Here is a 26,070-nt window from a genome sequence, read left to right as displayed (position 1 = left end):
GGCCCCAATTTCCGTTCTTGAAACCCCCCCTTATTGTTCACCCAGATTTCAGTGTTTTTTAAATCCTTTCAAACTTTCCGTGGCACCGGGAGCTGCAAAGCTTTCATGCTCAGATTTCCTGGGAGGATTAAGGAGAAACAGTGAGAGAGAGAGGGAAAGAAAAAGGGGTATTTATCTTGGAGAGATAAAGGTGTCCCTTTGATTTGCAGTTTCACCACCTGTGTGCAGAAACTTCACCCTTCTTCTGTTGTTCTGCCGAGGGCTGAGTTCCAACCGAAATCCTGCTTTAATCTCCCTGAAAAGGGAAGGAAGAGGCCCCGCCTGGCATTCCCCCCTCACTTCTAGCAAGGGCTGGACGTGCACCCTGGGTGGGGTGCTGGAGACTGGGGCTTCCACCATTGCCTTAGTTCCCCATACCAGCAGGATGCTTGGGGCCCAAGTGTGGAAGCAGGTCCTAGAGGGAACGCATCATAGCTCAACCCAGCCCTCAGCGTGCAGCCTGGCAGTGAGCTGTGCCCAGGAGAGGCCTGCTGACCACGGGGAGGAGGGCTTGGGTTGCTTTGCCAGTCCCATGGCATGGCCTCTGGTAGCCCAACAGCTAGGAGAGACGTTCCTTCTCAGTCTTGTGATTAAGAAAAACAAAAATGGAGGCATATACCTATGACTGTTTTTAAAACAAGCCGCATTTATGTGGGTAATACCAGACTAAAAATGCTCATTTCCGTCCCTGAGTCGATGATAGAAAGACAAAGGGAGGCCTTCCCTGGAGGCCCAGTGGTCCAGTGGTTAAGGATCCGCCTGCCAGTGCGAGGGACACGGGTTCGATCTCTGTTCTGGGAAGATCCCACGTGCCTCAGGGCAGCTAAGCCCATGTGCCGCAACTATGTAGCGGGTGCTCTAGAGCCCATGAGCCGCACCTACTGATGCCTGTGTGACCTAGAGCCCGTGCTCCGCAACAAGAGAAGCCACCCCAATGAGAAGGCCGTGCGCTGCAGCAAAGAGTAGTCCCCTCTTCCTGCAACTAGAGAAAACCCGTTCAGCAACAAAGTTCCAGCACAGCCAGAACTAAATGAATAAATGTTTAAAATCTGAAATAAGTAAATAAATTTTTTAAAAAAGAAAGCCAGAGGGAGAATCATAGAATTATCCAGGCAAAGTCTGGCTAAAAATCTGCCTTCCCTTTGAACACGCAGGTGAGGAACTGGGCTGTCTCAGGGCTGTGGGCTTGGGCTGACCCCTGCCTGGCCCCCGCCGGGGCTGCTGGTCTACCTGCTCCCGCTGTGTCTGTCGACTGAGTGCTGCCCCATGTTTGGTGAGCAGAGGCCTTGGCTAGTGAGCAGTTTTTGCCTCTTGCCTAACACTGACCCTGAGTAAGGTCAAGGCTGAGAGTCTCATGGCCTGTGGACTCCCCCACACAGGGACCTCCAGAGTTCAGGGGGACACACTGCGCTTAGCCCAGCACTCTGTGTCTCCAGGACTAACCTGGATGCCCTCTACAACCCTCCTCCTGACCCTGTCCCCTCCACTCCCACCGGCTGTTCCTACCTGTCCTCTAAGGCATGGCTTGACGGTCACTCCTTTTCTTTTTTCTTGTTTTGAAATTCAGTATTTTGAATAGATAACACAGTGACTTGGTCTAAACTACCTGTAGACTCATATTCAGTGAGGTCAATAGGCCCGTGTCCTCCATGGTCTGCTTCCGCTTCCCACGCACACACTCCTCCTGGTTTCCTGGGTCTCCATCCCTAGGTCATCCGCGACAGCGAAAGAGACTGCACAAATTCGCCTCCTTCACTTTCCCTTTCGTGCCATGTTCTGTGCCTGCTCTTTTCATTCCGCTGCGTGTCCTGGAGATCTTCCCAAATCGAAACACACCAGCTGTTTGTTCCTTCTTTTCCTGCCACACACCTTCTGATGGACTCAAGGTTATCCACATGCCTTTCCTGTCACAATGTTGCTGTACAGAGTCACATCCAAGGCAATTATAGTCTATATCATTCTGTATAATTATGTTCCCTATCAAGCCGGGAAGTTCTGGATTCCAGGGTACGCACTCGGCAGGCTGGACAGGGACTTCCCAGGAGGGCTGAGACGATAACACCTCCCCCAGCAGTGTTCCAAAGCCCCCTCCCTGACAACTGAGCACATGTTCGACTGTGCTGATCTCATTGATGAGAAAAATGACATCATGTGTTTATAACAGGTGCCCATCAAATGTTCATTTTAGCAACACACACCTCCCCTAACAACAAGTCATGGGGCACTAGTTCTGGCTCAGCTGGCCTTCCTGCAACCCCAGATACATCAGCCATGGAGGAGGGAGGCCTCCTTTCAAATGTGTTGACCGCACAGGATGCTGTGAGAATTGTGACCTGTGATTGCAGCGCTACATCCAGATAGGTGTGAAGGAGGGAATCTGAGACTAACCAAAGTCAGTTCAGTTCAGTTCAGTTCAGTCACTCAGTCGTGTCCGACTCTTTGCAACCCCATGAATCGCAGCACGCCAGGCCTCCCTGTCCATCACCATCTCCCGGAGCTCACTCAGACTCACGTCCATCGAGTCAGTGATGCCATCCAGCTATCTCATCCTGGGTCGTCCCCTTCTCCTCCTGCCCCCAATCCCTCCCAGCATCAGAGTCTTTTCCAATGAGTCAACTCTTCACATGAGGTGGCCAAAGTACTGGAGCTTCAGCTTTAGCATCATTCCTTCCAAAGAAATCCCAGGGTTGATCTCCCTCAGAATGGACTGACTGGATCTCCTTGCAGTCCAAGGGACTCTCAAGAGTCTTCTCCAACACCACAGTTCAAACACATCAATTCTTCGGCGCTCAGCCTTCTTCACAGTCCAACTCTCACATCCATACATGACCACAGGAAAAACCATAGCCTTGACTAGATGGACCTTAGTCGGCAAAGTAATGTCTCTGCTTTTGAATATACTATCGAGGTTGGTCATAACTTTTCTTCCAAGGAGTAAGCGTCTTTTAATTTCATGGCTGCAATCACCATCTGCAGTGATTTTGGAGCCCGAAAAATAAAGTCTGACACTGTTTCTACTGTTTCCCCATCTATTTCCCATGAAGTGATAGGACCAGATGCCATGATCTTCGTTTTCTGAATGTTGAGCTTTAAGCCAACTTTTCCACTCTCCTCTTTCACTTTCATCAAGAGGCTTTTTCGTTCCTCTTCACTTTCTGCCATAAGGGTGGTGTCATCTGCATATCTGAGGTTATTGATATTTCTCTCGGCAATCTTGATTCCAGCTTGTGTTTCTTCCAGTCCAGCGTTTCTCATGATGTACTCTGCATAGAAGTTAAATAAGCAGGGTGACAATATGCAGCCTTGACATACTCCTTTTCCTATTTGGAACCAGTCTGTTGTTCCATATCCAGTTCTAACTGTTGCTTCCTCACCTGCATACAAATTTCTCAAGAGGCAGTTCAGGGGGTCTGGTATTCCCATCTCTTGAAGAATTTTCCACAGTTTATTGTGATCCACACAGTCAAAGGCTTTGGCATAGTCAATAAAGCAGAAATAGATGTTTTTCTGGAACTCTCTTGCTTTTTCCATGATCCAGCGGATGTTGGCAATTTGATCTCTGGTTCCTCTGCCTTTTCTAAAACCAGCTTGAACATCAGGGAGTTCACAGTTCACGTATTGCTGAAGTCTGGCTTGGAGAATTTTGAGCATTACTTTACTAGCATGTGAGATGAGTGCAATTGTGCGGTAGTTTGAGCATTCTTTGGCATTGCCTTTCTTTGGAATTGGAATGAAAACTGATCTTTTCCAGTCCTGTGGCCACTGCTGAGTTTTCCAAATTTGCTGGCATATTGAGTGCAGCACTTTAACAGCATCATCTTTCAGGATTTGAAACAGCTCCACTGGAATTCCATCACCTCCACTAGCTTTGTTCGTAGTGATGCTTTCTAAGGCCCACTTGACTTCACTTTCCAAGATGTCTGGCTCTAGATTAGTGATCACATCATCATGATTATCTGGGTCATGAAGATCTTTTTTGTACAGTTCTTCCGTGTATTCTTGTCACTTCTTCTTAATATCTTCTGCTTCTGTTAGGTCCAGACCATTTCTGTCCTTTATCAAGCCCATCTTTGCATGAAATGTTCCCTTGGTATCTCTAATTTTCTTGAAGAGATCTCTAGTCTTTCCCATTCTGTTGTTTTCCTCTATTTCTTTGCATTGATCGCTGAAGAAGGCTTTCTTATCTCTTCTTGCTATTCTTTGGAACTCTGCATTCAAGGTGTTGCAAAAACAGAACATTGCATCGTTTGGGACTTCCAGGCCAGTTCAGCAGCTGAACTAAAGTACCAAATACCGGCTCGTAGCGTGTAGACCATTTTAGAAAATGAACAAAAATGGTGGTTTCCTGGCTCATGGTTCAGACGTTGGACATGAAGCTAGACACCTCCCTGCCCCCAACCCTCCTGGGAGCTGTCTGGGCGCTGAGGAAGTGCCTTAGCTGTGGGAGAAGAGAGGGAGGTGGAAGGTGGGGTGGGACTTGGAGGCAGGGATTACCTCCTCAGCGCCGGCTGGCCTCCGTCAGGCCCGGGGTCTGGCAGGTGGTGCCCCACCACCGCCGACATCCGCCAAGCCCAGGGAGGCCTGTAGTTCTGGACACCCGGGGCTGCCACAGGCACAGAGAGCAGCTGGTTAACACAGGGCAGACACAGGGCACTGGCAAGGCCCTTGGGGATTGCCCTGTTGACACAGCGTGTCACATCCCCCCTTCCCACTTGGGGAGGCCAAGTGGCCCTCGCTCCCTGGGACTCATGGGCATGTCGTGTTGATTGGGACCCAGCAGGTGACCTGAGATCACATGGGTCTCCGCTACAATAAGACGTGAAAGACAAGATTCCCACCGACTCTTTACCATTAGTGACAAAGTCCCATCAGGAGGGGTCCCAACCACAGAATCATGAGGAGGCTGCAGCAAACACTGGAAGTCACACCTGCAAAGCCCACGAGCCTAGTTAGGGAGTTTGGGGTCGACATGTACACGCTGCCGCATTTCAAGTGGCTAGCCACCAAGGTCCTACTGCATAGCATAGGGAACTCTGCTCAATGTTATGTGGCCGCCTGGACGGGAGGGGAGTTCAGGGGGAAATGGATATGTACATGTATGCGTATGGCTGAGTCCCTTCGCTGCCCACCTGAAACTATCACAACATTGTTAATCGGCTGTACTCCAATACAAAATAAAAGTTAAAAAAAAAAAGCAAACCGGTTATTCCCATGTAAAACATCTCAGAACAAGCCAGAAAATTTTAAACTGTGCTCACCTGGGGTTAGGGAGGATACCCTGCCTAGAATTTACGCCCTCTCAGGGTCAGGGACACACACAGGTCCCCTTGTGCCCGGGTTTCTGCTTCTGCCATACTTTCCGACAGGAAACCCGGGGGCAGGCGGGGCTCAGCGCCTCTGCCAGGTGTTAATCTGTCAGCTTCACCGCCTTGAGCTCCTGCAGCAGGCTCCCTCTTAATCCTCAGATGGATTGGGTCAAGCTTCAGACATGCTCTAGACTCCACCAGTTCTTTATGTTTTGGGATTTTTTTTCTATTCGTATCTGTTAATCAAGGACATTTTAATCTATTTTTATTGAAGTATAGTTGACTTACATACAATGTAGTAATTTCTGCTCTACAGCAAAGTGATTCTGTTATACATATATATATTCTTTTTTCAATATTATTTTCCATTATGGTTTATTATAGGATATTGAATATAGTTTTCCTGTGCTATACATTAGGATTTGTTGTTTATCCATTCTCTCTATAAAAGCTTATATCTGCTGACCCCAACCTCCCACTTCATCTCCCCTCTGACCTCCCCTGCTCGGCAACTACTAGTCTGTTCTCTGTGAAGGACAGTTTTAAAGTGTGTCTTTTAAATTTTTTATTTATTTTACTTTTTGGCCATGCCGTGTGCCGTGAAAACACCGAATCCTAACCGCTGGGCCACCAGGGAATTCCCGTGTGTCTTTTTTAAAAATAATTTTTATTCAGTATAAGTGATCACATCCCAGGAAATTAGGAAAACAGAAATAAAGGTTTAAAATACCACTCTTTCTCCTTTTGTGACAATGACAGTTTATTAGCTAGCATCCTGGCGTCTTTGCCTGTGCCTGTCTTACTGAGTGTTCCAATTTTTGTCATGAAAACTGGACATCTTGGACTTCCCTGGTGGCCCACTGATTAAGACTCCACGCTTCTACTGCCAGGGCGCCACTGAGTCCCTGGTCGGGGAGGTGCTGTGTGCTGTATGGTGCAGCCAAAAAAATAAATAAATAAACAAAAAAATTTGGATGTCTTATCATTATTGTCAAATTCTAGATACTTATAAGGCTTCTACTTCCTAAAGAAGTATAAGAAAATAAGTAACTTTTAAAACTTTGGTTTATTGAAGATAACTTATGTAAAAATTTATTATTTTAAAGTATCATTGTTAGGTAAATTATTTATTATGTCAATTACCATTATTATTACGTAAGAAGTTATCCTTTGTCAGAGCACAGCTCAGATCAGCAAATGGACAGAGGCAAGTAACCATCACACACTCAAGATATCATATACTTCCTGCAACCCCAAATCTAGTGCCCCTTCCCACCTCCAGCCCCTAGCGAATGCTCATCTGCTGTTTCTGTAGTCATGTCATTTCCAGAATCTCATGTAAATGGGATCACACGATACGCAGCTCTTCTTGTCTGGCTTTTTTGCACTTTGCACAGTGCTTTGAAAGTCTTCCTGACGTTTCAGGGTCGGCAGTCTGTCCCTTCTCGTTGCCGAGTAGTATTCCCTCACGTGGATACACTGACGTGGTTGTTTCCAGTCTGGAGGGTGGCATGACCAGAGCTGCAGTGACGTTGTATGCAGATCTTGGTGTGGGAATGCGAAATGGAACAGGTCACTCTGGGAAACACACAGCATTGAGATTCCCAGGCATTCCCATCCTCACCAATACCTAATAGTGCCATCGTTTTCATTTCAGTCGTTAGTAGACATGTTGTGGTGTTCTGTTGAGATTTTAATTTGATTCCCCTCATGACTAATGATAGTGAGCATTTTCTCGTGTGAGTATTTGCCATATCTTCTTTGATGAGGTATATTTTGCTCATTTAAAAAAATTGAAGTATGGTTGATTACAGTGTTTCAGGTATACAGCAAACAGCAAAGTGACTCAGATCTATTACAAATAGATATCTATTGTGGTGTTGTGTTGTTGTCGTTTAGTCACTAAGTTGTATCTGACTTTTTGTGTGACTCTGTGGACTGTAGTCTGCTAGGCTTCTCTGTCCATGAGATTTCCCAGGCAAGAATACTAGAGTGGGTTGCCATTTCCTTCTCCAGGGGATCTTCTCAACCCAGGGACTGAACCCACATCTCCTGCTTGGCAAGTGGATTCTTTACCACTGAGCCACTTGGGAAGCCCACATATTGTAAGATGTTGAATATAGTTCTCTGAGCTAGCTTATCTATTTTATATATAGTAGAGTGTATCTGTTGGAGACGGCAATGGCACCCCACTCCAGTACTCTTGCCTGGAAAACCCCATGGACGGAGGAGCCTGGTGGGCTGCAGTCCATGGGCTCACTAGGAGTCGCACACGACTGAGCGACTTCACTTTCACTTTTCACTTTCATGCACTGGAGAAGGAAATGGCAACCCACTCCAGTGTTCTTGCCTGGAGAATCCCAGGGACAGGGGAGCCTGGTGGGCTGCCGTCTATGGGGTCGCACAGAGTCGGACACAACTGAAGCGACTTAGCAGCAGCAGCAGCAGAGTGTATCTGTTAATCTCAAATTCCCAATGCATCCCTCCAACCCCTTTCCCCCTTGGTAACCTTGAGTTTGTTTTCTATGTCTGTGAGTCTATTTCTATTTTGTAAATAAGTTCATATGTATTATTTTTTTTAGATTACACATTTAAATGATACCGTGTATTTGTCTTTCTCTGACTTACTTCACTTAACATGATAATCTCTAGGTCCATCCATGTTGTTGCAAATGGCATTATTTCATTCTTTTTTATGGCTGAGCAATCACTTATATATACACCATATCTTCTTTATCCATTCATCTGTCAATGGACATGTAGATGGCTTTCATGTATTGGCTACTGTAAATAGTGCTGCTATAAACACTGGGGTGCATATGTCTTTTCAAATTAGAGCTTTCATCTTTTCCAGATACATGCCCAGGAGTGGGATTGCTGGATCACATGGTAACTTTATTTTTAGTCTTTTAAGGAACATCCACACTGTTCTCTGTAGTGGCTGCACCGATTTACATTCCTACCAACAGTGTAGGAGGATTCCTTTTCTTCACACCCTCTCCAGCATTTATTGTTTGTACTTTTTTGAAGTATTCATTTGTTTGGGCAAGTTGGGTCTTGGTTGCATCGCGTGGGGTCTCCCCTGGTGGCACGTGGCTCTCTAGTTGTGGCGTGTGGGCTCCAGGAGCATGTGGCTCTCTTGTTGTGGCATGTGGGCTCCAGGGGCATGTGGCTCTCTAGTTGTGGGGTGTAGGTTCCAGGAGCACGTGGCTCTCTAGTTGTGGCGTGTAGGCTCCAGGCACACGTGGCTCTCTAGTTGTGGGGTGTAGGTTCCAGGAGCACGTGGCTCTCTAGTTGTGGGGTGTAGGCTCCAGGAGCACGTGGCTCTCTAGTCGTGGCGTGTGGGCTCCAGGAGCACGTGGCTCTCTAGTTGTGGCATGTAGGCTCCAGGCGCACATGGGCCCAGTAGTTTGGGCACAAGGGCTTAGTTTCTCTGTGGCATGTGGGAATTTTAGTTCCCCAACCAGGGACTGAACTCACATCTTCTGCATTGCAAGTCAGATTCTTAACCACTGGACCACCAGGGAAGTCCCAGTTATTCGTAGTTTTTGGTTATGACCATTCTGACTGGTGGGCTTCCCTCATAGCTCAGTTGGTAAAGAATCCACCTGCAATGCAGGAGACCCTGGTTCAATTCCTGGATCAGGAAGATCCACTGGAGAAGGGATAAGGGATAGGCTACCCACTCCAGTATACTTGGGCTTCCCTTGTGGCTCAGCTGGTAAAGAAGCTGCCTACAATGCAAGAGACCTGGGTTTGATCCCTGGGTTGGGAAGATCCCCTGGAGAAGGGAAAGGCTACCCACTCCAGTATTCTGGCCTGGAGAATTCCATGGACTGTATAATCCATGGGGCTGCAAAGAGTCAGACACGACTGAACAACTTTCACTTTCACTTTGATTATGACCATTCTGAGTGGTGTGTGGCGATATCCATTGTAGTTTTGATTTGCATTTCTCTAATTATTAGCCATATTGAGCATCTTTGGCTATCTGTATACCTTCTTTGGAGAAATGTATGTTTAGATTTTCTGCCTAGTTTTTGATTGGGTTGATTTGGTTTTTTGATATTTGAACCGTTCGTATATATTGGAAGTTAATCCCTTGTCGGTCGTATCATTTGCAAATATCTCCTCCCAGTCTGTCTGTTTTCTTTTTTTGTTTATAGTTTCCTTCACTGTGAAAAAGCTTTTCAGTCCCATTTGTTTATTTTAAAATTTTATTTTGATTCAGTCCCATTTGTTTATTTTTTCTTTTATTTTATGTTTTAACTGTGATGGCTCTTTATTTATGTGTGTGTGCCTTCTGGTTGTGGAGAGTCGGGACTGCTCTCTAATCACAGTATGTGGGCTTCTCATTGCAGTGGCTTCTCTTATTGTGGAGCAACAGGCTCTAGATAGGCAGGCTTCTAGTTGCAGCTAGTGGGCTGCGTAGCACAGGCGCAGCAGTTGTGGTGCATAGTCCCATGGCACGTGGGATCTTTCCAGGCCAGAGATCAAACTGGTGTCCCCTGCATTGCAAGGCAGATTCTCAACCACTGGACCACCAGGGAAGTCCCCATTTTTTAATTTTTGCTTTTGTTTCCATTACTCTATGAGATGGATCAAAAAAATATTACTGCAACTTATGTTAAAGAGTGTTCAGCCTATATTTTCCTCTAGGAGTTTTACAGTATCTAGCCTTATATTTAAGTCTTTAATTTATTTTTAGTTTATTTTTGTATATGGTGTTAGAGAATGTTCTAATTTCATTCTTTTGCAAGTAGCTGTCTGGTTTTCCCAGCACTTGTTATTGAAGAGACTGTCTGTTCTCCATTGTATATTCTTGTCTCCTTTGTTTAGATTAATTGACCATGTGTGGGGGTTTATTTCCAGACTCTATTCTGTTCCATTGATCTATGCATCTGTTGTGTGTGTGTGTGCATGTGTGTGTGCCAGTACCATATTGTTTTGATCACTGTAGCTTCATAGTATAGTTGAAGTCAGGGAGTGTGATTTCTCCAGCTTGTTCTTCTTTCTCAAGATTGTTTTGGCTATTCAGAATATTTTGTGTTTTCAAATTTTAAAAGTTATTGTTCCAGTTCTGTGAAAAATGCCACTGGTGATTTGTTAGGGATTACACTGAATCTGTAGATTGCCTTGGGTAGTATGGTCATCTTAACATCGATTCTTCCAACCCAGGAATACAATATATCTTTCCATCTATTTGTGTCATCTCCAGTTTCTTTCATCAGTATCTTTTAGTTTTCAGAGTGCAGGGGTTTTTTTTTATGTGTAATGATGACAGACTTTATTTTGGGGGGCTCCAAAATCACTGCAGATGGTAACTATAGCCATGAAATTAAGAGACGCTTACTCCTTGGAAGAAAAGTTATGACCAACCTAGATGGCATGTTAAAAAGCAGAGATATTACCTTGCCAACAAAGGCCCATCTAGTCAAGGCTATGGTTTTTCCAGTAGTCATGTATGGATGTGAGAGTTGGACTATAAAGAAAGCTGAACGCCAAAGAATTGATGCTTTTGAACTGTGGTGTTGGAGAAGACTCTTGAGAGTCCCTTGGACTGCAAGGAGATCCAGCCAGTCCATCCTAAAGGAAATTAGTCCTGACTATTCATTGGAAGGACTGATGTTGAAGCTGAAACTCCAATACTTTGGCCACCTGACGCAAAGAACTGACTCATTTGAAAAGACCCTGATGCTGGGAAAGATTGAAGGCAGGAGGAGATGGGAATGACAGAGATGGTTGGATGGCATCACCAATGCGATGGACATGAGTTTGAGCAGGCTCCAGGAGTTGGTGATGGACAGGGAGGTCTGGTGTGCTGCAGTCCACGGGGTTGCAAAGAGTTGGACACAACTGAGTGACTGAACTGACTGATTAATGATGTTTACTGCTACATTGATGAGATGAGGGAAAAAAAAAAACCCACAAAACTGGATAGAGCCTAATTGTATGCCAATGAGGTATTTAAAGTTCTATTTGGTCATTGAAAAGAATTAAGGGAAAAAATGTCTCACACACAAAAATTCAAATTCCATTATCCAGGATCTGCAGTTTTTAACTTGACTTTACTTATGGGCATGTCCATGGCCAGTATGCTGAGAGAATTTGAAGAGACAGCCACCTGTGTTCCTCCCAGCCACACCATTTACTCAAATGCCCTGAGCTTCATGTTCAAGAGTGCCAAACTGAGATAGCAGCATTTTCTTTCCAAGATTATGATCACAACTAAAGGAGATGGGCTGGCAGTGACCACTCCTCACCACCAAGCACAAGCCAACAGTTTCCTGTCCTTCCTCCTCCTATCATCACAATATTAGAAGAGTTTTAGACTAGGGCTTGAGAAGGGTAATAGTTCCAACACATTAGAAAATAGTAGTCAAGATTCAACCACTGTTGGGACTTCCCTGGTGGTTCAGTGGTTAGGAGTCCATGCTTCCACTGCAGGAGGCATGGGTTTGATCTCTTGTTGGGGAATTAAGATCCTACACGTTGTGTAGTGTGGCTAAAAAAATAAATAATATTTGAAAGCAGTGCAAAGTTGTTTTTTTTTTTTAATATTCGACTAATACTAATAGAGTTGGTTTCCTAATTTCTTTCTTTTCACTCTATGAGCTTCCTCCCAGTAGGGTACCACCATACACATTGGTGTTCTGATGTCCTGGCTTTGCTCTTTCAATTTTGGCAGTGAATGCCAGCATCAAGTCAAGTCCATGGATGGTGAGCTTGAAGCCTATAAGAAATCCATCATGAAGGAGGAAGAAAAGAATGAGAAGCTGGCCAGCATCCTGAACCGGGCAGAGACAGAAGCCAACCTGATGCAGAAACTGACCTCACAGTGCCTGACTAAGGAGGAGGCCCTGCAGAATGAGTTTAACACCTACAGGCTCACCCTGCTGGACACAGAGGATGCACTGGGCAAGGCCCATGTGGTACGGTCATGTCCCCCACCAGCAGGGCAAGCCTCCCCACTCTGCCGCATAGTATTCACCCTCTGACTCTTCCTTTCTAGGAATACATGACAACTACGGGAGAACTGCAGACTCTCCACCAGGCCATCCAGCACGAGCTGGAGCTGAGGAGGAAGATGGATGCCTCCATCACGGAGAAGCTGCAGGAGCACATGACCTCCAACAAGATGACCAAATACTTCCACCAGCTCATCCTGAAGCTCCAGAAGGAAAAGACCAACCTGGTATGCCAGCTGCACACACCTGGGCCACAACGGGTGGATGCTTTCATGGTGCTCAAGCATCGGGCTGCTCTAGTGGGGACAGACCACAGTGGAAGGGCACTGATCATGTCCATTCACCTTTCATTTTTGTCTAGTTGTAAAAGTAATGCATTTTTATTGTGGAAAACCTGGAAATATAAAAAGGCATAAGAAGAAACTAAGACAGCTGCAATCCCACCATCCACAGATAATCTCTTCTGAAACTCGGGTGTATTTCCTTCTGGAAATTTTTCTAAACACACATGGTCATATTCATACACACAAAGACACACAGAAACACACATTCACATACACATCCTCACATGCACACATGAGCAAACATAAGCACACAGATTCACACACACACATTTGTTTAACCTGTTCACATACATGAACAGACATGTGAAGATACATATGCACACACAACCTGAGAGGACATAGAACTCTTACTATATATCAGTCTTTAAACCACTCTAATCCATTTTCATTAATTTTACTGAAACACAACACAGAGTGAAAAGTGCACAAACAACAAGTGTAGGAGCCCATTAATTTTTCACTATGTGTGTAGTGTTTTATTTTACATTATTGGTCATATTTAACATAACATTTTCCATAAATGTTATTAGAAAAAGTGCCTGTTGGTTTATGCATCGCATTTTATCCTTCAAATATACATGTTTTCTTTAATAATTCTCTCTTTGGACACTTAAAGTTGTTTCTAGATTTTAAACTTTAGAAATAACTCAGCACTGAACATACCTGTTCACATATCTTTGTCCACATGTCTGAGGTAAATTGCTGCAGCAGAGACCCTGGTCAAATTGGTAGGAGCATTTACAATGAATCATGGAGTAGCCTGACCCTCTGCTTTCCCAGAATGTGCCTGAAGGTCCTGAGTGTGACTGGCCCTTCTGGACTGAGGACCCAATCCTTATCCCTGGAAAGAGCTCTCTTTTGTTCCCCCAGGGTCTTTCCTTTCTCTGAGCAGGGGTCTCTATGTCCTGAAAAAAGCAGTTTGCTACTTAGGTTGTTTCTTCTTTGGCTCTTCCTGTGTGACCCCCTGCCTCAGGGTGCTGTCTACGTGGCTTGCTAGAACTCTGAGGCACCTCATGCCTCCCAGATACCTGGGAGGAGACAAGCTGGCTCCTGGCTTGCTTGTGCCCAGGAACTGAGGATAGGGGGCTGGAGCCAAGACTGTGCATGCCTGGGTCTCCTTGAGACGTCCTGGTTGATGCTAGTGGAGTCCTACCAGTTCTTATTCCAGGAAGTGGGGGCAAGACTACCTGCTGGGAGCAAAACAATGGCACCCAAGTGTGCACTGGAAAAGTTATGCAGTGTGGTGAGTGTGAAATAAACTTGCCCGGCCCTGATGCAACATCACAGAGGCTGATCCCCAGGCTCCCTGGTGTCCCCCTTTCCCAGTCACCCATGTGGGCAACACATGTGCTAACACCCATGTCCACAGGTGGGCAGTAAAGTCCTCGGTCAGCGTTTGTTGGAACACTTGGCGGGTGATAGGTGTACTACCACCTATGTCCACAGGACAGCAGTAAGGAGTACTGGACCAGCATGTGGTGCAAAAATTCATGGTCAGTAGGTGTACTACCACCCATGTCCACGGGAGGACAGTAAAGGGTCCTGGGCCAGCATTTGTTGGAGCACTTGGTGGGCAGTAGGTGTACTACCACCATGTCCACAGAAGGGCAGTAAAAAGTCCCAGGCCAGCATTTGTGCACTTGGTGGGATACAGGTGTACTACCACCCATGTCCACATGAGGGCAGTAAAGAGTCCTGGGCAAGCGTTTATTGCAAAAATTCGTGGGGTAGGAGTATTACCACCCATGTCCACAGGAGGGCGGTAAAGAGACTTGGACCAGAATTTATTGCAAAAATTCATGGTCAGCAGGTGTACTGCTACCCATGTCCACAGGAGGGCAATAAAGAGTCCTGGACCAGTATTTATTACAAAAATGCGTAGGCAGAAGGTGCACTACCACCAATATTCACAGGAGGGCAATAAAGTCCTGGGCTAGCATTTGTTGGAACAGTTGGTGTGTGGCAGGTGTACTACCACCCGTGTCCATAGGAAGGCAGTAAAGAGTCCTGGGCCAGCATTTGGAACACTTGGTGGGTGGCTGATGTACTACCATCTGTGTCCACACGAGGGCAGTAAAGTCCTGGGCCCACATTTGTTGGAACAGTTGGTGGGTGGCAGGTGTACTACCAGCCATGTCCACAGGATGGCAGTAAAGAGTCCTGAACCAGCGTGTGTTGGAGCGCTTTGTGGGCAGTAGGTGTACTACTGTTCGTGTCCACATGAGGGCAATAAAGAGTCCTGGGCCAGCATTTATTGCAATAGCCAATAGCAAATCCAGCTCTTGAAAGGAGGCACTTCTCCAACTGCTCAATACCCCTGTGGCCTGGTGGCAAACAGGATATCTGGGACAGGGAGCAGAAGTTGTAGAGGGACAGAATCATCCAGAGCTGTGTTCAGAGGGATTGCAGGCATAGGTGAACCATGGGGTCTACACAGTTAATAAAGGAGCAGTACCAATGTCCCAGGAGGAGGCCAGGGTGGTCTCAACATGGGGGACAAACAGCCTGAGGAGGCTGAGGGGAGGTCAGGGTGCTCTGGTTGGCCTCTTTGGTGGCTGAAAGGAGACTTAGGAACTGAAGCCCTTCCAGTATGATGAGGAAGCACGGTCCCTGTGAAGACCTGGCAACCTTGGATAATCTTGGCAAAGAAAGGGATGGGTGGATAACCAGAGCTCAGAGGAGCCAAAGGGGCCAAGTTGTGACCATAGGGAGCTGGGTGCCTTGAGATGCTGGCAAGATCTGACTTTAAACCTAGGGATGTCCTGGAAAGCCAGGCATGATAGTTGGTCAGAGAGTGGGTGTTTGACAAAGCCAGCTGGGGTCACGTGGGGGAAGAGAAGAGATGACTGGAGCATGGGCAGGAGTTGGTGGGAGCCGCAGGCTGATAGAGAGCTGAGGATTTGCATGGGCAGGAGGCGCTGGGCAGCCAACAGTGAGAGGCTGGCTGGCAAGGTCAAGGCATAGCCACAGTCCAGGGAAAAGGGCCCTGATACCAAAGTGAGCCTGAACTGCCTCCCTCCCTAATTCTCACAAGTGTCCTTACAATCAGCTCTCCACTGTAGGAAAGAATGGAGCAAATCTGTCTTCTGAAACCTGCAGAGGAGGCAGGGTGGGCTGGCTCAGCCTTCAGGACAGAGGGCAGGTCCAAGAAGCCCTGGGCAGCTCTGCCCCAGGCTGAAGCTCCCAACCCCAAAACCATGGTTGGCAAGAGTTCCAGGATCACAAGCCTCTGGCCAGGTGGTAAATGACACCCCACAGTACAATCTTTTCTCTCCAGGACGATGTCCAATTTTTTAGTGAAATGCAAAGGACATTTGTCCCATAAAATAGAAGTTAGAAGCTGGCATTTGTCATAGCATTATTTCGAGTAGGAATGTTGATGACAGACGACAAGCTCAAAGAGGGCAGGCATGCTGGTTTTCTTCACCAAAAGCACATGAGCTGTCGACAGCAGGGCCCCTGTACTTGTGGAACAGATGACATTCCCAGGGACAACTGTGACTTGCTTCCCAATCTCTGTTACAAATATAACTGAGTATTATACGACCATTAAAAATGACATGACATGTGTCAAATTGAAACATGGCTTTCAAAGCTATATGTACAGTGTGACCCTGTTTTTGTTTGGGCAGGGAGGAGGAGGGTTTATATACAAAGTCAAGAAGGCAGGATAGATTCTAAATAGTGATGCTGGATAACTATGTGGCAGACTTATGGGTGATCATCTGTATTTTTACATTTCCCCATTTCAATGTATTTTACTGTTTGATAAGAAAAGATAATAATATCAGCTTTCTTTTTTTGTGAGGAATCATTAGGGTTCAAACAAGTAAGTCCTTTGACAGGTCATAAAGTGGAGAAAAAAACAACATCCTCCTCTGTTTTAGAATTTCACCAGATGAATACCCAGACCAAGGAAAACAAGAAGCCAACCAGCTCATGGGGAGCCTCTCAGAAAGAGAGAAAAAGTTCAGACTTGTTCCCTTCTGCTTATTCAGGTGACACATCTTTCCAAAATTGACGGCGACATTGCTCAGGCCACCCTGGACGTCACAAACACCAACTGCAGGCTGGACATGCATCAGAAGACGCTGGCTGAGCTGGACAAGGAAGTGAAAAAAGTCAGCGACCTTATCACCAACAGTGAAAATGAAATTTCCAGGCGCACGATCCTGATTGAAAGAAAGCAAGGCCTCATCAACTTCTTCAACAAGCAGCTGGAGCAGATGGTTTCTGAACTTGGGGTAGGACCCCGGGACCAGGAGAGGCCACTCGGGTTGATATCTGTGCCTGGCCATTTCCGAAACTGCGTATGTTCAGGAACGGACTCATGTAGGACACAGGCATTCCCACCCTACCCCTCTTACGGGTGAAATGTACATGTCTGTGTAGAATGCTGACTCAGGGGCTGTCTGCAGACCTTCTCTGTGAAGCCACATAGTCAATATTTCAGGTGTTATGGACCATACGGTCTCTGTTGCAACCCCTCACCCTAGCAGTTACAAGGAGGAGCCACAGGCAGTAGGTAAACAGACGAGTGTGCCCATGTGCAATGAAACCTTACTTATGGCCCCTGAAGTCTGGATTCGGTATAACTTCCGCCTGGCACGAAATTGTCTTCTTTTGACAGTTTGTGTGTCCCATGGACTATGTGGGCAGGATCTCACTCACCGCTGCTCTTAGTGGTCTGATGGGTTTGAGGCTTGAAGTTCTACAGGTTATTCAGTGTCCCTGACCTGAGGACCCCACAACAGCCTCAAATCCCAAGGCAGCAGGGGCAGTCGGTGGGCACGCTCTTAGGTAGACCCCAACCAGAGCGTGGTCTCAGAGCTGCAACCCGAATGGATTCCAAGGGAGTAAAGACCCTAACCTATGACAGTCTGTTGTGAAAAGACTATTTGCAAAGCCCTTTTGGGAAACAGAGGCCCCACACGACTGGGGCAGGGTGGGGCCAGGCCAGTGGAGGAAGGGAAGGGGGTGGCAGACTGGCAAATCACCAAAACAGAATCTCCCACAGCAGGTCACACGATATGGCCTGGGACTGCACAAGAGGGGACACAACGACAGGGCCCCTAGGCCCTCTGAGTAAAGATCCCCCCACTCAGCATACAGAGGCATGGTCTCAGGTGTCCCCGCCCTCTGCAGCCCACCTGAGTTTAGGGACTCAGCCTGCTTTCTGGTGAACATCGCTTTCAGGGGGAAGAAGTGGGGCCCCTGGAGCTGGAGATCAAGAGGCTGACCAAGCTGATCGAGGAAAACAACACCAGCGTGACACAGGCCCAGGTGACCTGGCTGCGGCTGCAGCAGGAGATGGTGAAGGTCACGCAGGAGCGCGAGGAGCACCTGATCTCCCTGAACATGTCCAAGAAGGAGATCCACATCCTGGAGCAGAAGAAAATACGGATAGAAAGTGAGCTCCCCTGCCCAGCCCCTCCACAGCACCTGCTGAGGCTTTCTGGTGCCACCTGGTCCCACCGGGTCAGCCAGGCCGGCAGCCCCACAGGAAGTGGTGCCGGTGTCCTGGGCCCACTCTGCCTGGACACATCGTGCCTGTTTCTTCCCAGAGGTCCTGCCGCCTTCTTGTCCACCCCTCGGGGCTCCCAAACCTGCTTGTGCGAGGTCGGGGTCGTTGCTTTCCACCCCCTGCCCCAGAGCTTGCCGGCCTTTCCTGGGGACTCAGTGTCTGAGCGGCAACCACATCCCCTTCTGCCTCCGCCGTCTGGATGGGGATGCCCGAGGGTCAGCGGGGAGGGAGGGCGCCGTGGGCACACACCCCCGATCACAACCCCCAGGGGCCACTCCCCACCCCCGGCCACCCTCCCCACAGACAAGATCAACCAGGAGAAGAAGGAGCAGAAGCAGATCGAGCGCCACATGAAGGACCTGGACAACGATCTGAAGAAGCTCAACTTGCTGATGAACCAGAACCGGTGCAGCTCCGAGGAGCTACAGCAGGGCAACCTGGCCACGGAGGGCGAGTTCGTGCGCTCGCTCAAGGTGCGCTCTGGGCTCAGAGCGGATGGGCGGGGCAAGCAGGTGCGCGCAGCCCTCGGCCCCGCCCACCGCCCCCTGTCCTCCCCGACGCAGGCCTCAGAGCGGGAGACCATCGAGATGCAGGAGAAGCTGAATCAGCTGAGCGAGGAGAAGGCAGCCGTGCTCAACAGCCTGGTGGAGGCGGAGTGAGTGCCCAGGCGCCGGTCCGGAGAGTCGCTGCCCACAGTTCACGGAAACCAGTTGCGGGGTGGGGGGGGAGGGCCGGGGGGGGGCACGGCCCTGGAACCTGAGCGGGATCCCTGGGAACAGCGGAGTTCTGTGCCTCCGGGCAGCCCTTCTGCAAAGCCATGATGGCGATCACTGGAAGTGGAGTGGCTTCCCTCAGGACAGACTTTTTAAAACCTGTGTGATCTTTCTGTTGCCTGTTTATGAGAGTAATCCAGACCCAACGGTAAGCATTGTAAACCACAGCAGTGAGTGCAGAGTAGAAAGGAGAATCACGCTTAATCCAGCCCTCTTCCTTTACCATTTTCTCTGTGGGTTTCTTTCCCTCTTTTTTTTGTTTTAAACCATAGTGCGATTTTCTCTGTCTGCCTTTGAAGCAGCCTTTCTTATATTTTTCTGCGGATGTCTTCCCCCTCGGGGTGCACGGGTCTGCGCTCCGGGCTGGAAGGACCCCTGAGCTGCCCTTTGTGCACCCTACTTGGCGTCATGTGCTTCCCAAGGCGCTGGGTGGCAAAGGGACCATCCGTTCCCTGCGTTTTGACAGAGTCGACACATAACACTACCTGGAACTTTTTCAGGGGATCTTCGTGCCTCCAGGCTCCTATAACTCAACACCACAGGCTGGGGCTTTATAAACAACAGGAATTTGTTGCTCATAGTTCTTGAGGCCTGAAGTCCGAGATCAGGGTACTTGTGAGGTCGGGTGAGGGCTCTCTTCTGGGTTGTAGACTCCTCACTGTGTCCTCCCAGGGTGGTAAGAGAAGGGGAGCTTTCTGGGGTCTCTTATGAGTGCACTAATCCCATTCATGGGGGCTCTACCCTCATGACCTCATCACCCGCGCCCCCACCAAAGACCCAGCATGAGGATTCCAACATGTTGATTTGAGAGGTGGGGACACAAACATTCAGACAACAGGGGGCATATGTCTTTGCTAACATTTTAATAGTTTTCAGGCTCTTGGTCTATTTAGGCTTTTGACTTCTCCGTATGTCAACTTCTGTCACTTATATTTGACTTACTCAGCTTCTCCTAAAGCTACATATCTGCCTTCTCCCTTGTCCCCCCTCTCTCTAGGTGAGGATGGCAGGCCTTGGGGTTGAGTTTACCTTCTGGTCCCAAAATGGGGAACATTTGTTTCTATTTAAACCCTTGCCTGGGTGCCTGCAAATTAAGCATGCCACCTGCTCAGCAAGGGCACCCTGCATCAGGAAGGCAAGGGTCTCCCAGCCCATCACACTGCTCTGTGAGCTCTGAGCCCATTCCAAGCACAGCACGCCCCAAGCACAGTACACCCCAAGCACAGTGCGCCATGCTCACCGAAGCTCCAGAAAGAAAACCCTTTGTTCTGCAGCTCTTACACTGTCTCCCCTCCCCTTAAAGACACCAGATCATGCTTTGGGAGAAAAAAATCCAACTGGCAAAAGAGATGCGGGCCTCTGTGGATTCTGAGACAGGCCAGATGGAGATCCGGGCCATGAAGGCAGAGATACACAGGATGAAGGTGGGTGGAAGGAGGGAGGTGGGGGGCCTGGAGCTTGGGGTCCTGGGAAGAAACCGCTCTGGCACAGCAGCCTGCACTCCAAGCACACCAAGGAAACTCGCTGTTCCCCCTGCTGACTTTCTCCACCAGTGCCTGTCCAGTTCTTATTCTTACTGCACCAAAATGGTCACAGGACACACAGCGACCTGCACGGTATTCACGAATCACCATGTTACCCTCACTCCAAGCAAGCAATGTACTCCAGTATTTCTAAATGCTGACTGTGACCAATCCCCACCCAATCTCATGACCCACTTGTGAGATGTATCCCACCATTGGACCAAAAAGACTCACTCAGTAACAGAGTGCAAGGAACACACCACGTTTCCCCATCGAGGCATGTTTTCTCTCTACTGTCATCTTTAGCTGGATTTCATTACCTTAAAAAAAAGGCTGGTAATTAAATCACAGGCTGTCACTGAGCCAAAGGTTCAGGAACTTAAGGATACAAATCACAGCAGGTCATAAAAAGAAATATATCACTTTTATAATTACATGGTCAATAATAACCCTGCTGGCTGAGTCCAGAGGAATTCTGATCAAATGCATCCGCTACTGATAAGTTTAATAAGCCCTCCATTTAACTGACTTTTCAAACCGCAGAAGCCATGTATGTTGCTGCAGCAGGTCAAGCACTGTACCACAAAGCTTACACACACACAACACACACAGGTGCGCACACACACAGATGCACACACATACACAGGTGCACACATACACACAGGGAGACACACACACACACAAATGGGGCTGCCAGCCCCCTCCCTCCTAGCTGTGTTTCAGTTTTGTTTTCCTTCACCAAAATAGTACATATAACTTAGCAACTTATTCTTTTTTTAGTGATACAGACATGAACTTTCTTTAATAGTTGCAGAATATCCTATGGATACAACATAATTTAACGAAGCCTTCCCAGGTTGATGTGAAGATGCTGTTTGTCACTACAAACAATGTCACAATGACATCCTTATGGAAATCAGCATCCATATTTTGGGGGGTTTCTTTCTGGGCTGTCTTCTGTGTGCACTGATCTAAGAGCCCAAATCCACACCATCTTGATTTATTAAAATGTTTATTTATTTGACTGCACTGGGTCTAGTTGCAACACATGGTATCTCTAGTTGCAACATGTGGGATCTAGTTCCCTGACCAGGGACTGAACCCAGGCCCTCTGCCTTGGGAGCACAGAGTCTTAGCCACTGGACTGCCAGGGGAGTCCCCCTCTTGTTATTTTAAATCAACTTTATTGAGGAATAATTTATTTACAGGGCTTCCCTGGTGGTTCAGCAGTAAAGAACCTACCTGCAATGCAGGAGACATGAGTTCGATCACAGGGTCAGGAAGATCCCCTGGAGAAGGGAATGGCAACCCACTTCAGTATTCTTGTGCCAAGAATCCTGTGGACAGAGGAGCCTGACGAGCTGCAGTTCATGGGGTTGCAAAAGAGCTGGCCATGACTTAGCGACTAAACCATAAACAAGCTTACATGCAGTAATGTGAACTCACTTGAAATGTCCAGTGTACATAACGGGGCCACCGCCCCATGGAGACGTGGACCATGCCCTCCTGTGCAGAAAGCTCTCAGACACCCCTCACAGCCCCACTCCCACCACAGCCCAGCCCCCAGCCCCAGGCCCCAGAGACCCTTCAGGCCACCATCTCACAAAACCACGATGCCTTTTCCTAACAAGGCAATTAACCTTGGTGTGATACAGTTAACCAAACTACGAACTCTAAGCAGAAATCACTGTTTTTTTGGCTAATGTCCGTTTTCTACTCCAGGACCCAACCTTAGGCTGCATGTGGTCCTCAAGTGTCCCCATCTACCCCTGTCTCTGTCGGTTTCTCAGTGTCGCCCTGCTGACCTGGTATTCTTGACATGGACTGAAATCATTCTGACCAGCTGACAAAGCCCCCACGTTCCTTTCTTCCCTGGGGCATCACCCGCACGAGTTCCCCACTGGTTCAGTTGGGTGCGGAGGGAGGCGGCGCGGGCCCCTCTCCTGCCCAGCCCCCCTGCCCTGTGCACCCAGGTCAAGCACGGGCAGCTCCTGAAGCAGCAGGAGAAGATGATTCGGGACATGGAGCTGGCCATCACCCGAAGAGATACCATCTCCACCCGGGCTGAGGGGCAGAGCAAGATGGACAAGAAGCTGTTCACCCGGACAGACTTCCACCACAAGCAGACTGAGCTCCGACGGAAGATCAGGGACATTCACAAGGTAGGGGAGCCGGGCCATGGGAAAGAAGCCCCGCCTCGGGCCCCCCGTCCACGGGTGGTCGGCTGGGTCATCGGCCCCACTGGCAGGTGTCCGTGCATGACCATCCAGGGCCGAATTTCTGAGGCACTTTCTCCGACTTGGGCTGACATTTCACTCGGTCCTTCCAGCCTGCTTCTTGGGGGATCCCTCCCCACCTCATCCGCCTTACCGCCTCTTCTGCCCCTCATTCCTGGAGCTGCGGTCCCAGCTGCTATGTCAGGGCTGTTTTATGAGAAAGACAAGTGGCAGTAGGGGCTGGGGGCTGGAAGGAGCTCAGCTCCTGAGTCAGACAGGCCAGTTTCTTCTGGACTGGGGGACAAAAGTCTGAGCCCCACACCCCACGTGCCGGTTCTGGGTCAAGACAGAGTGGTGGCCAGATCCACAGGTGCTTCCCGGGTGTCCCTACCGCCCTGCTCTGATCAGGCCTTTGCTTGGGAGTTTGTCTTGGGTTTAACAGAAGAGCCATGAGGCAGGTGCAGCTCAGGACTGGAAGCGGCCCTGTTTCTGCCCCTCTTCTAACAGAAATGGTGTCAGGGAAGCATGGAGTGTTGGTGAAGAGTGTGAGCCCCTGTGTCACTGATGCCCAGTGGGTGCTGGGGATGGGCTGATGGGAACATGGAGGGCACCCACTCGAGCCCATGTCCCCGTCCACCTGGCCACATTGACCAACCATGCGGTGTGTGCGTGCCCAGGGAGGGGACCAGCTACGGCCCCTGCGCCGCCTCCTTTTGCCGTCACCAGGCCGGGCTCTGAGCTCAGATTTCCCTCAGCCCCCACTGGCTGGCTATGTGGCCTCAGTGAGTAAGAAACCTTCCACCCCCACAGTTCCTCATCTGTCAGTGGAGACAGGGGCAGTGACCCCTCCCAGAGAGGCAAGGGTTATCCGAGACAGAACCTGGCCTTGGAGCCCCACCATGGGTCCCAGCCCTGCTCTTCTACTCGTGGCTCAGGCATATTGTCTGACCTCTCTGTACGTTGGCTTACTGACCTGTGAAATGGGTCCTCACCTCGTGGTGTCACCCAGAGGACCAGGTGGAGAATGTTGGAATAGCCCTGGTCTGGGGAGTCCCACATAAGGAAAGTGTAGCTGAAAATGATGGATTTGATTCAAGTGCTCAATATTTGGACATTCCTGGAGGTGCAGAGGGGCCTTTTCTGGTCCTGGTTTGTGCATTTCTCTGCCATGTTGGCCACTCCTGGACTTTCTTTTATCCACCCCTCTCCACCCCTCCTGGCTCCCTAGGGGCCTCCTCTGCCCAGGTTGGCAACAGAATCCTCTCCCTACTGCCAGAGAGTATCCGGCCATGGCTCCCTCGCTGGCCTCCCCACCTGAGGCACTCTCCTACACCCCAGCTTTGGAATCCTCCCAGATTGTGTGCATAGAGGGTCCTGGGAGGTCCTCCCTGCCTGACTCTTCTCTGTCCGCTGAATAACTGGGGGCAGGGTCCCAGGATGCTCCTGTCTCACCACCCCCTCCTCCCCGCCCCAGGCCACCGAGGAGTGCACCCAAACCATCCTGGAACTGGAAGAATCTCAAAAATCCATGAGTGACTCCCTCCTGGAGAAACAGGAGCAGTTGTCGAAGATGCAGGTTGAGGCCGACGAGCTCGAAGTTGAGCTGGACCAGCTGGCGACCCTCAAACGACAGGTAGGCAAGCCCCAGGGCCACAGGAACCCAGCAGCAAGGCCTGCTCTGGCCCAGCTAAGCCCAGGCTGATCATAGCAACCTACTGCTGTCGTCCACCTCACATTGCTCATGAAGGCTCCACGGGCCAACACTGTCCTGGGTGCATGGGGTAGAGCGAACAGAAAAGGTGACAACCCCTGCCCTCCCCAAGGTCACCATCTGAGGATGGGAGGACAGATAATCAAGCTAATAAGCAAAATGATACCTCATTTCTGATGGTGACAGACACTCTGGAGGAAGAGGAAGCAGAGAAGGGGTGTCAGGTGGATGGGGGCAGCCCTAGGAAGCAGGGTGGTCGGAGATGGCCACACAGGGGAAGTGACATTTGAGTCAAAGTTTGAAGGGGAAGCAAGGGATTGAGCACTCCCAGGTACAGCAGGAGTGGAGGCTGCCCAAGGCCCCAGGCTTGCAAGGCTTGGAGGGGGCAGCACCATGACCATGGGCTGCTCCGTCAGGGATGGGGTGGGGAGGAGTGACTTAGGATCACTGCAGTCTTTTGGTTCTCACGATGAGTATGGAATGTGAGGGCCAAGAGTGGACACAGGACCTGTCTTAGGCCATCATAGTTCTTAAGAAGGATGCATGGACCAGGGGTAGCCTCAGGCTGGTGAGAAGCCATCAGACTCCACGTGTCATTTCAAAGCTGCCCCACTGGGATTTTCTGCTGGATTGAAAATGGTGTGAGCAGAAGGCAGGGGTCACGCAGGGCTACAGTGTTTGGGCCCGATCAACTTAGATGGGTGTGGTGGGCACGTGTCAGGTTGGACTGTGGGTGAGGGCGGGTCCATCAGCCTCTTCCCCTGGATCTGCCAAGCTCTCCACTGGCGCATCCTCAAGTCGGGGTTCGTGCCAGGCCAGCAGGTGTCCTCTTTTGAACACACATAGCCTGACATGGGGTCTCTTGTCCCTCCCAAGAATCTTTCTGAGCTCGTGGCCCTGCAGACGCGCCTCAAGTACCTGCAGGCCGTGAAGGATGGGCGGTACGTCTTCACGCACCACAATAAGCAGTCATTGCTGATGGAGCTCAAGCGTCTGCACGACAGGCTGGTCAGCATCAGCACCATCCTCCATCACGTGAAGGAAGAGTACCCCCAGTTCCAAGAGTCCCTGCTCAAGGTCAGCCAGTCCATCGCCAAAAGGCTGGAGTCATCCGGGTCCTAGAGAGCCGGATGACTCCAACCCCCACAAGGAGGAGACCAGTCTTATGTGTCATCAGAACAGGAATCTTCCTACCCACAGAGAATGACACCATTTAAGAGAGACAGGGTGGCATTGTAGGAATTTTTTGTAGGAAATCCCTGCATTTGTGGTTCCATTTCGATGAGTGTCCCACTTGCAAAGGCAGTGTCAGTGAACACAAACCTGCATTCCCACGTTGGGCTAACTTCTCCTAGTAAAACTGGAAATACAGGCCTCTGCTCCTGCCCTCACCTCCAGCATAGGTTAAATCCAGATTCCCAACTTATGGGAGCAAGTCCAAGGGGATGTGAATCCCTGGCTGCGTCTGGAGGCCTAAAGCCTGAGGTGAGATCACACAGGTGTGTGAATACAGACCTCCCTTTGTCTCCCCACTTGTCCAGAGTCCTTGTCCACCCAGGGCGCCTCCCCCCACACTCTGACTCCCAAGCACCTGCTACCTATGCCTTCCCTGCAGTTTAAAGGGAAAATGTTCTATAATTTTAAATGTTTCAGCAGGAAAATAAAA

The 26,070-nt window shown here is 49.2% G+C and overlaps 1 protein-coding gene across 1 annotated transcript in view; it reads left to right on the top strand.

Annotated features, from left to right (window-relative positions):
- Positions 1 to 26,070, top strand: part of CCDC40 (coiled-coil domain containing 40) — a 44,915-nt gene extending 18,845 nt beyond the window's left edge. The window contains exons 11-20 of the mRNA XM_018063643.1: positions 12,034 to 12,277; positions 12,358 to 12,540; positions 16,656 to 16,901; positions 17,854 to 18,067; positions 18,485 to 18,654; positions 18,745 to 18,836; positions 20,258 to 20,378; positions 22,451 to 22,639; positions 24,168 to 24,326; positions 25,281 to 26,070. Coding sequence (XP_017919132.1) covers positions 12,034 to 12,277; positions 12,358 to 12,540; positions 16,656 to 16,901; positions 17,854 to 18,067; positions 18,485 to 18,654; positions 18,745 to 18,836; positions 20,258 to 20,378; positions 22,451 to 22,639; positions 24,168 to 24,326; positions 25,281 to 25,526 — 1,864 coding nt within the window. The 3' untranslated portion in view covers positions 25,527 to 26,070. The remainder of the gene's footprint in view (positions 1 to 12,033; positions 12,278 to 12,357; positions 12,541 to 16,655; positions 16,902 to 17,853; positions 18,068 to 18,484; positions 18,655 to 18,744; positions 18,837 to 20,257; positions 20,379 to 22,450; positions 22,640 to 24,167; positions 24,327 to 25,280) is intronic.

This window comes from Capra hircus, chromosome 19 (assembly GCF_001704415.2).
Source record: "Capra hircus breed San Clemente chromosome 19, ASM170441v1, whole genome shotgun sequence".
NCBI classification, from domain to species: domain Eukaryota; kingdom Metazoa; phylum Chordata; class Mammalia; order Artiodactyla; family Bovidae; genus Capra; species Capra hircus.
Note: the sequence above shows the minus strand (reverse complement) of the source record. Positions and strands in the feature narration are given on the sequence as shown.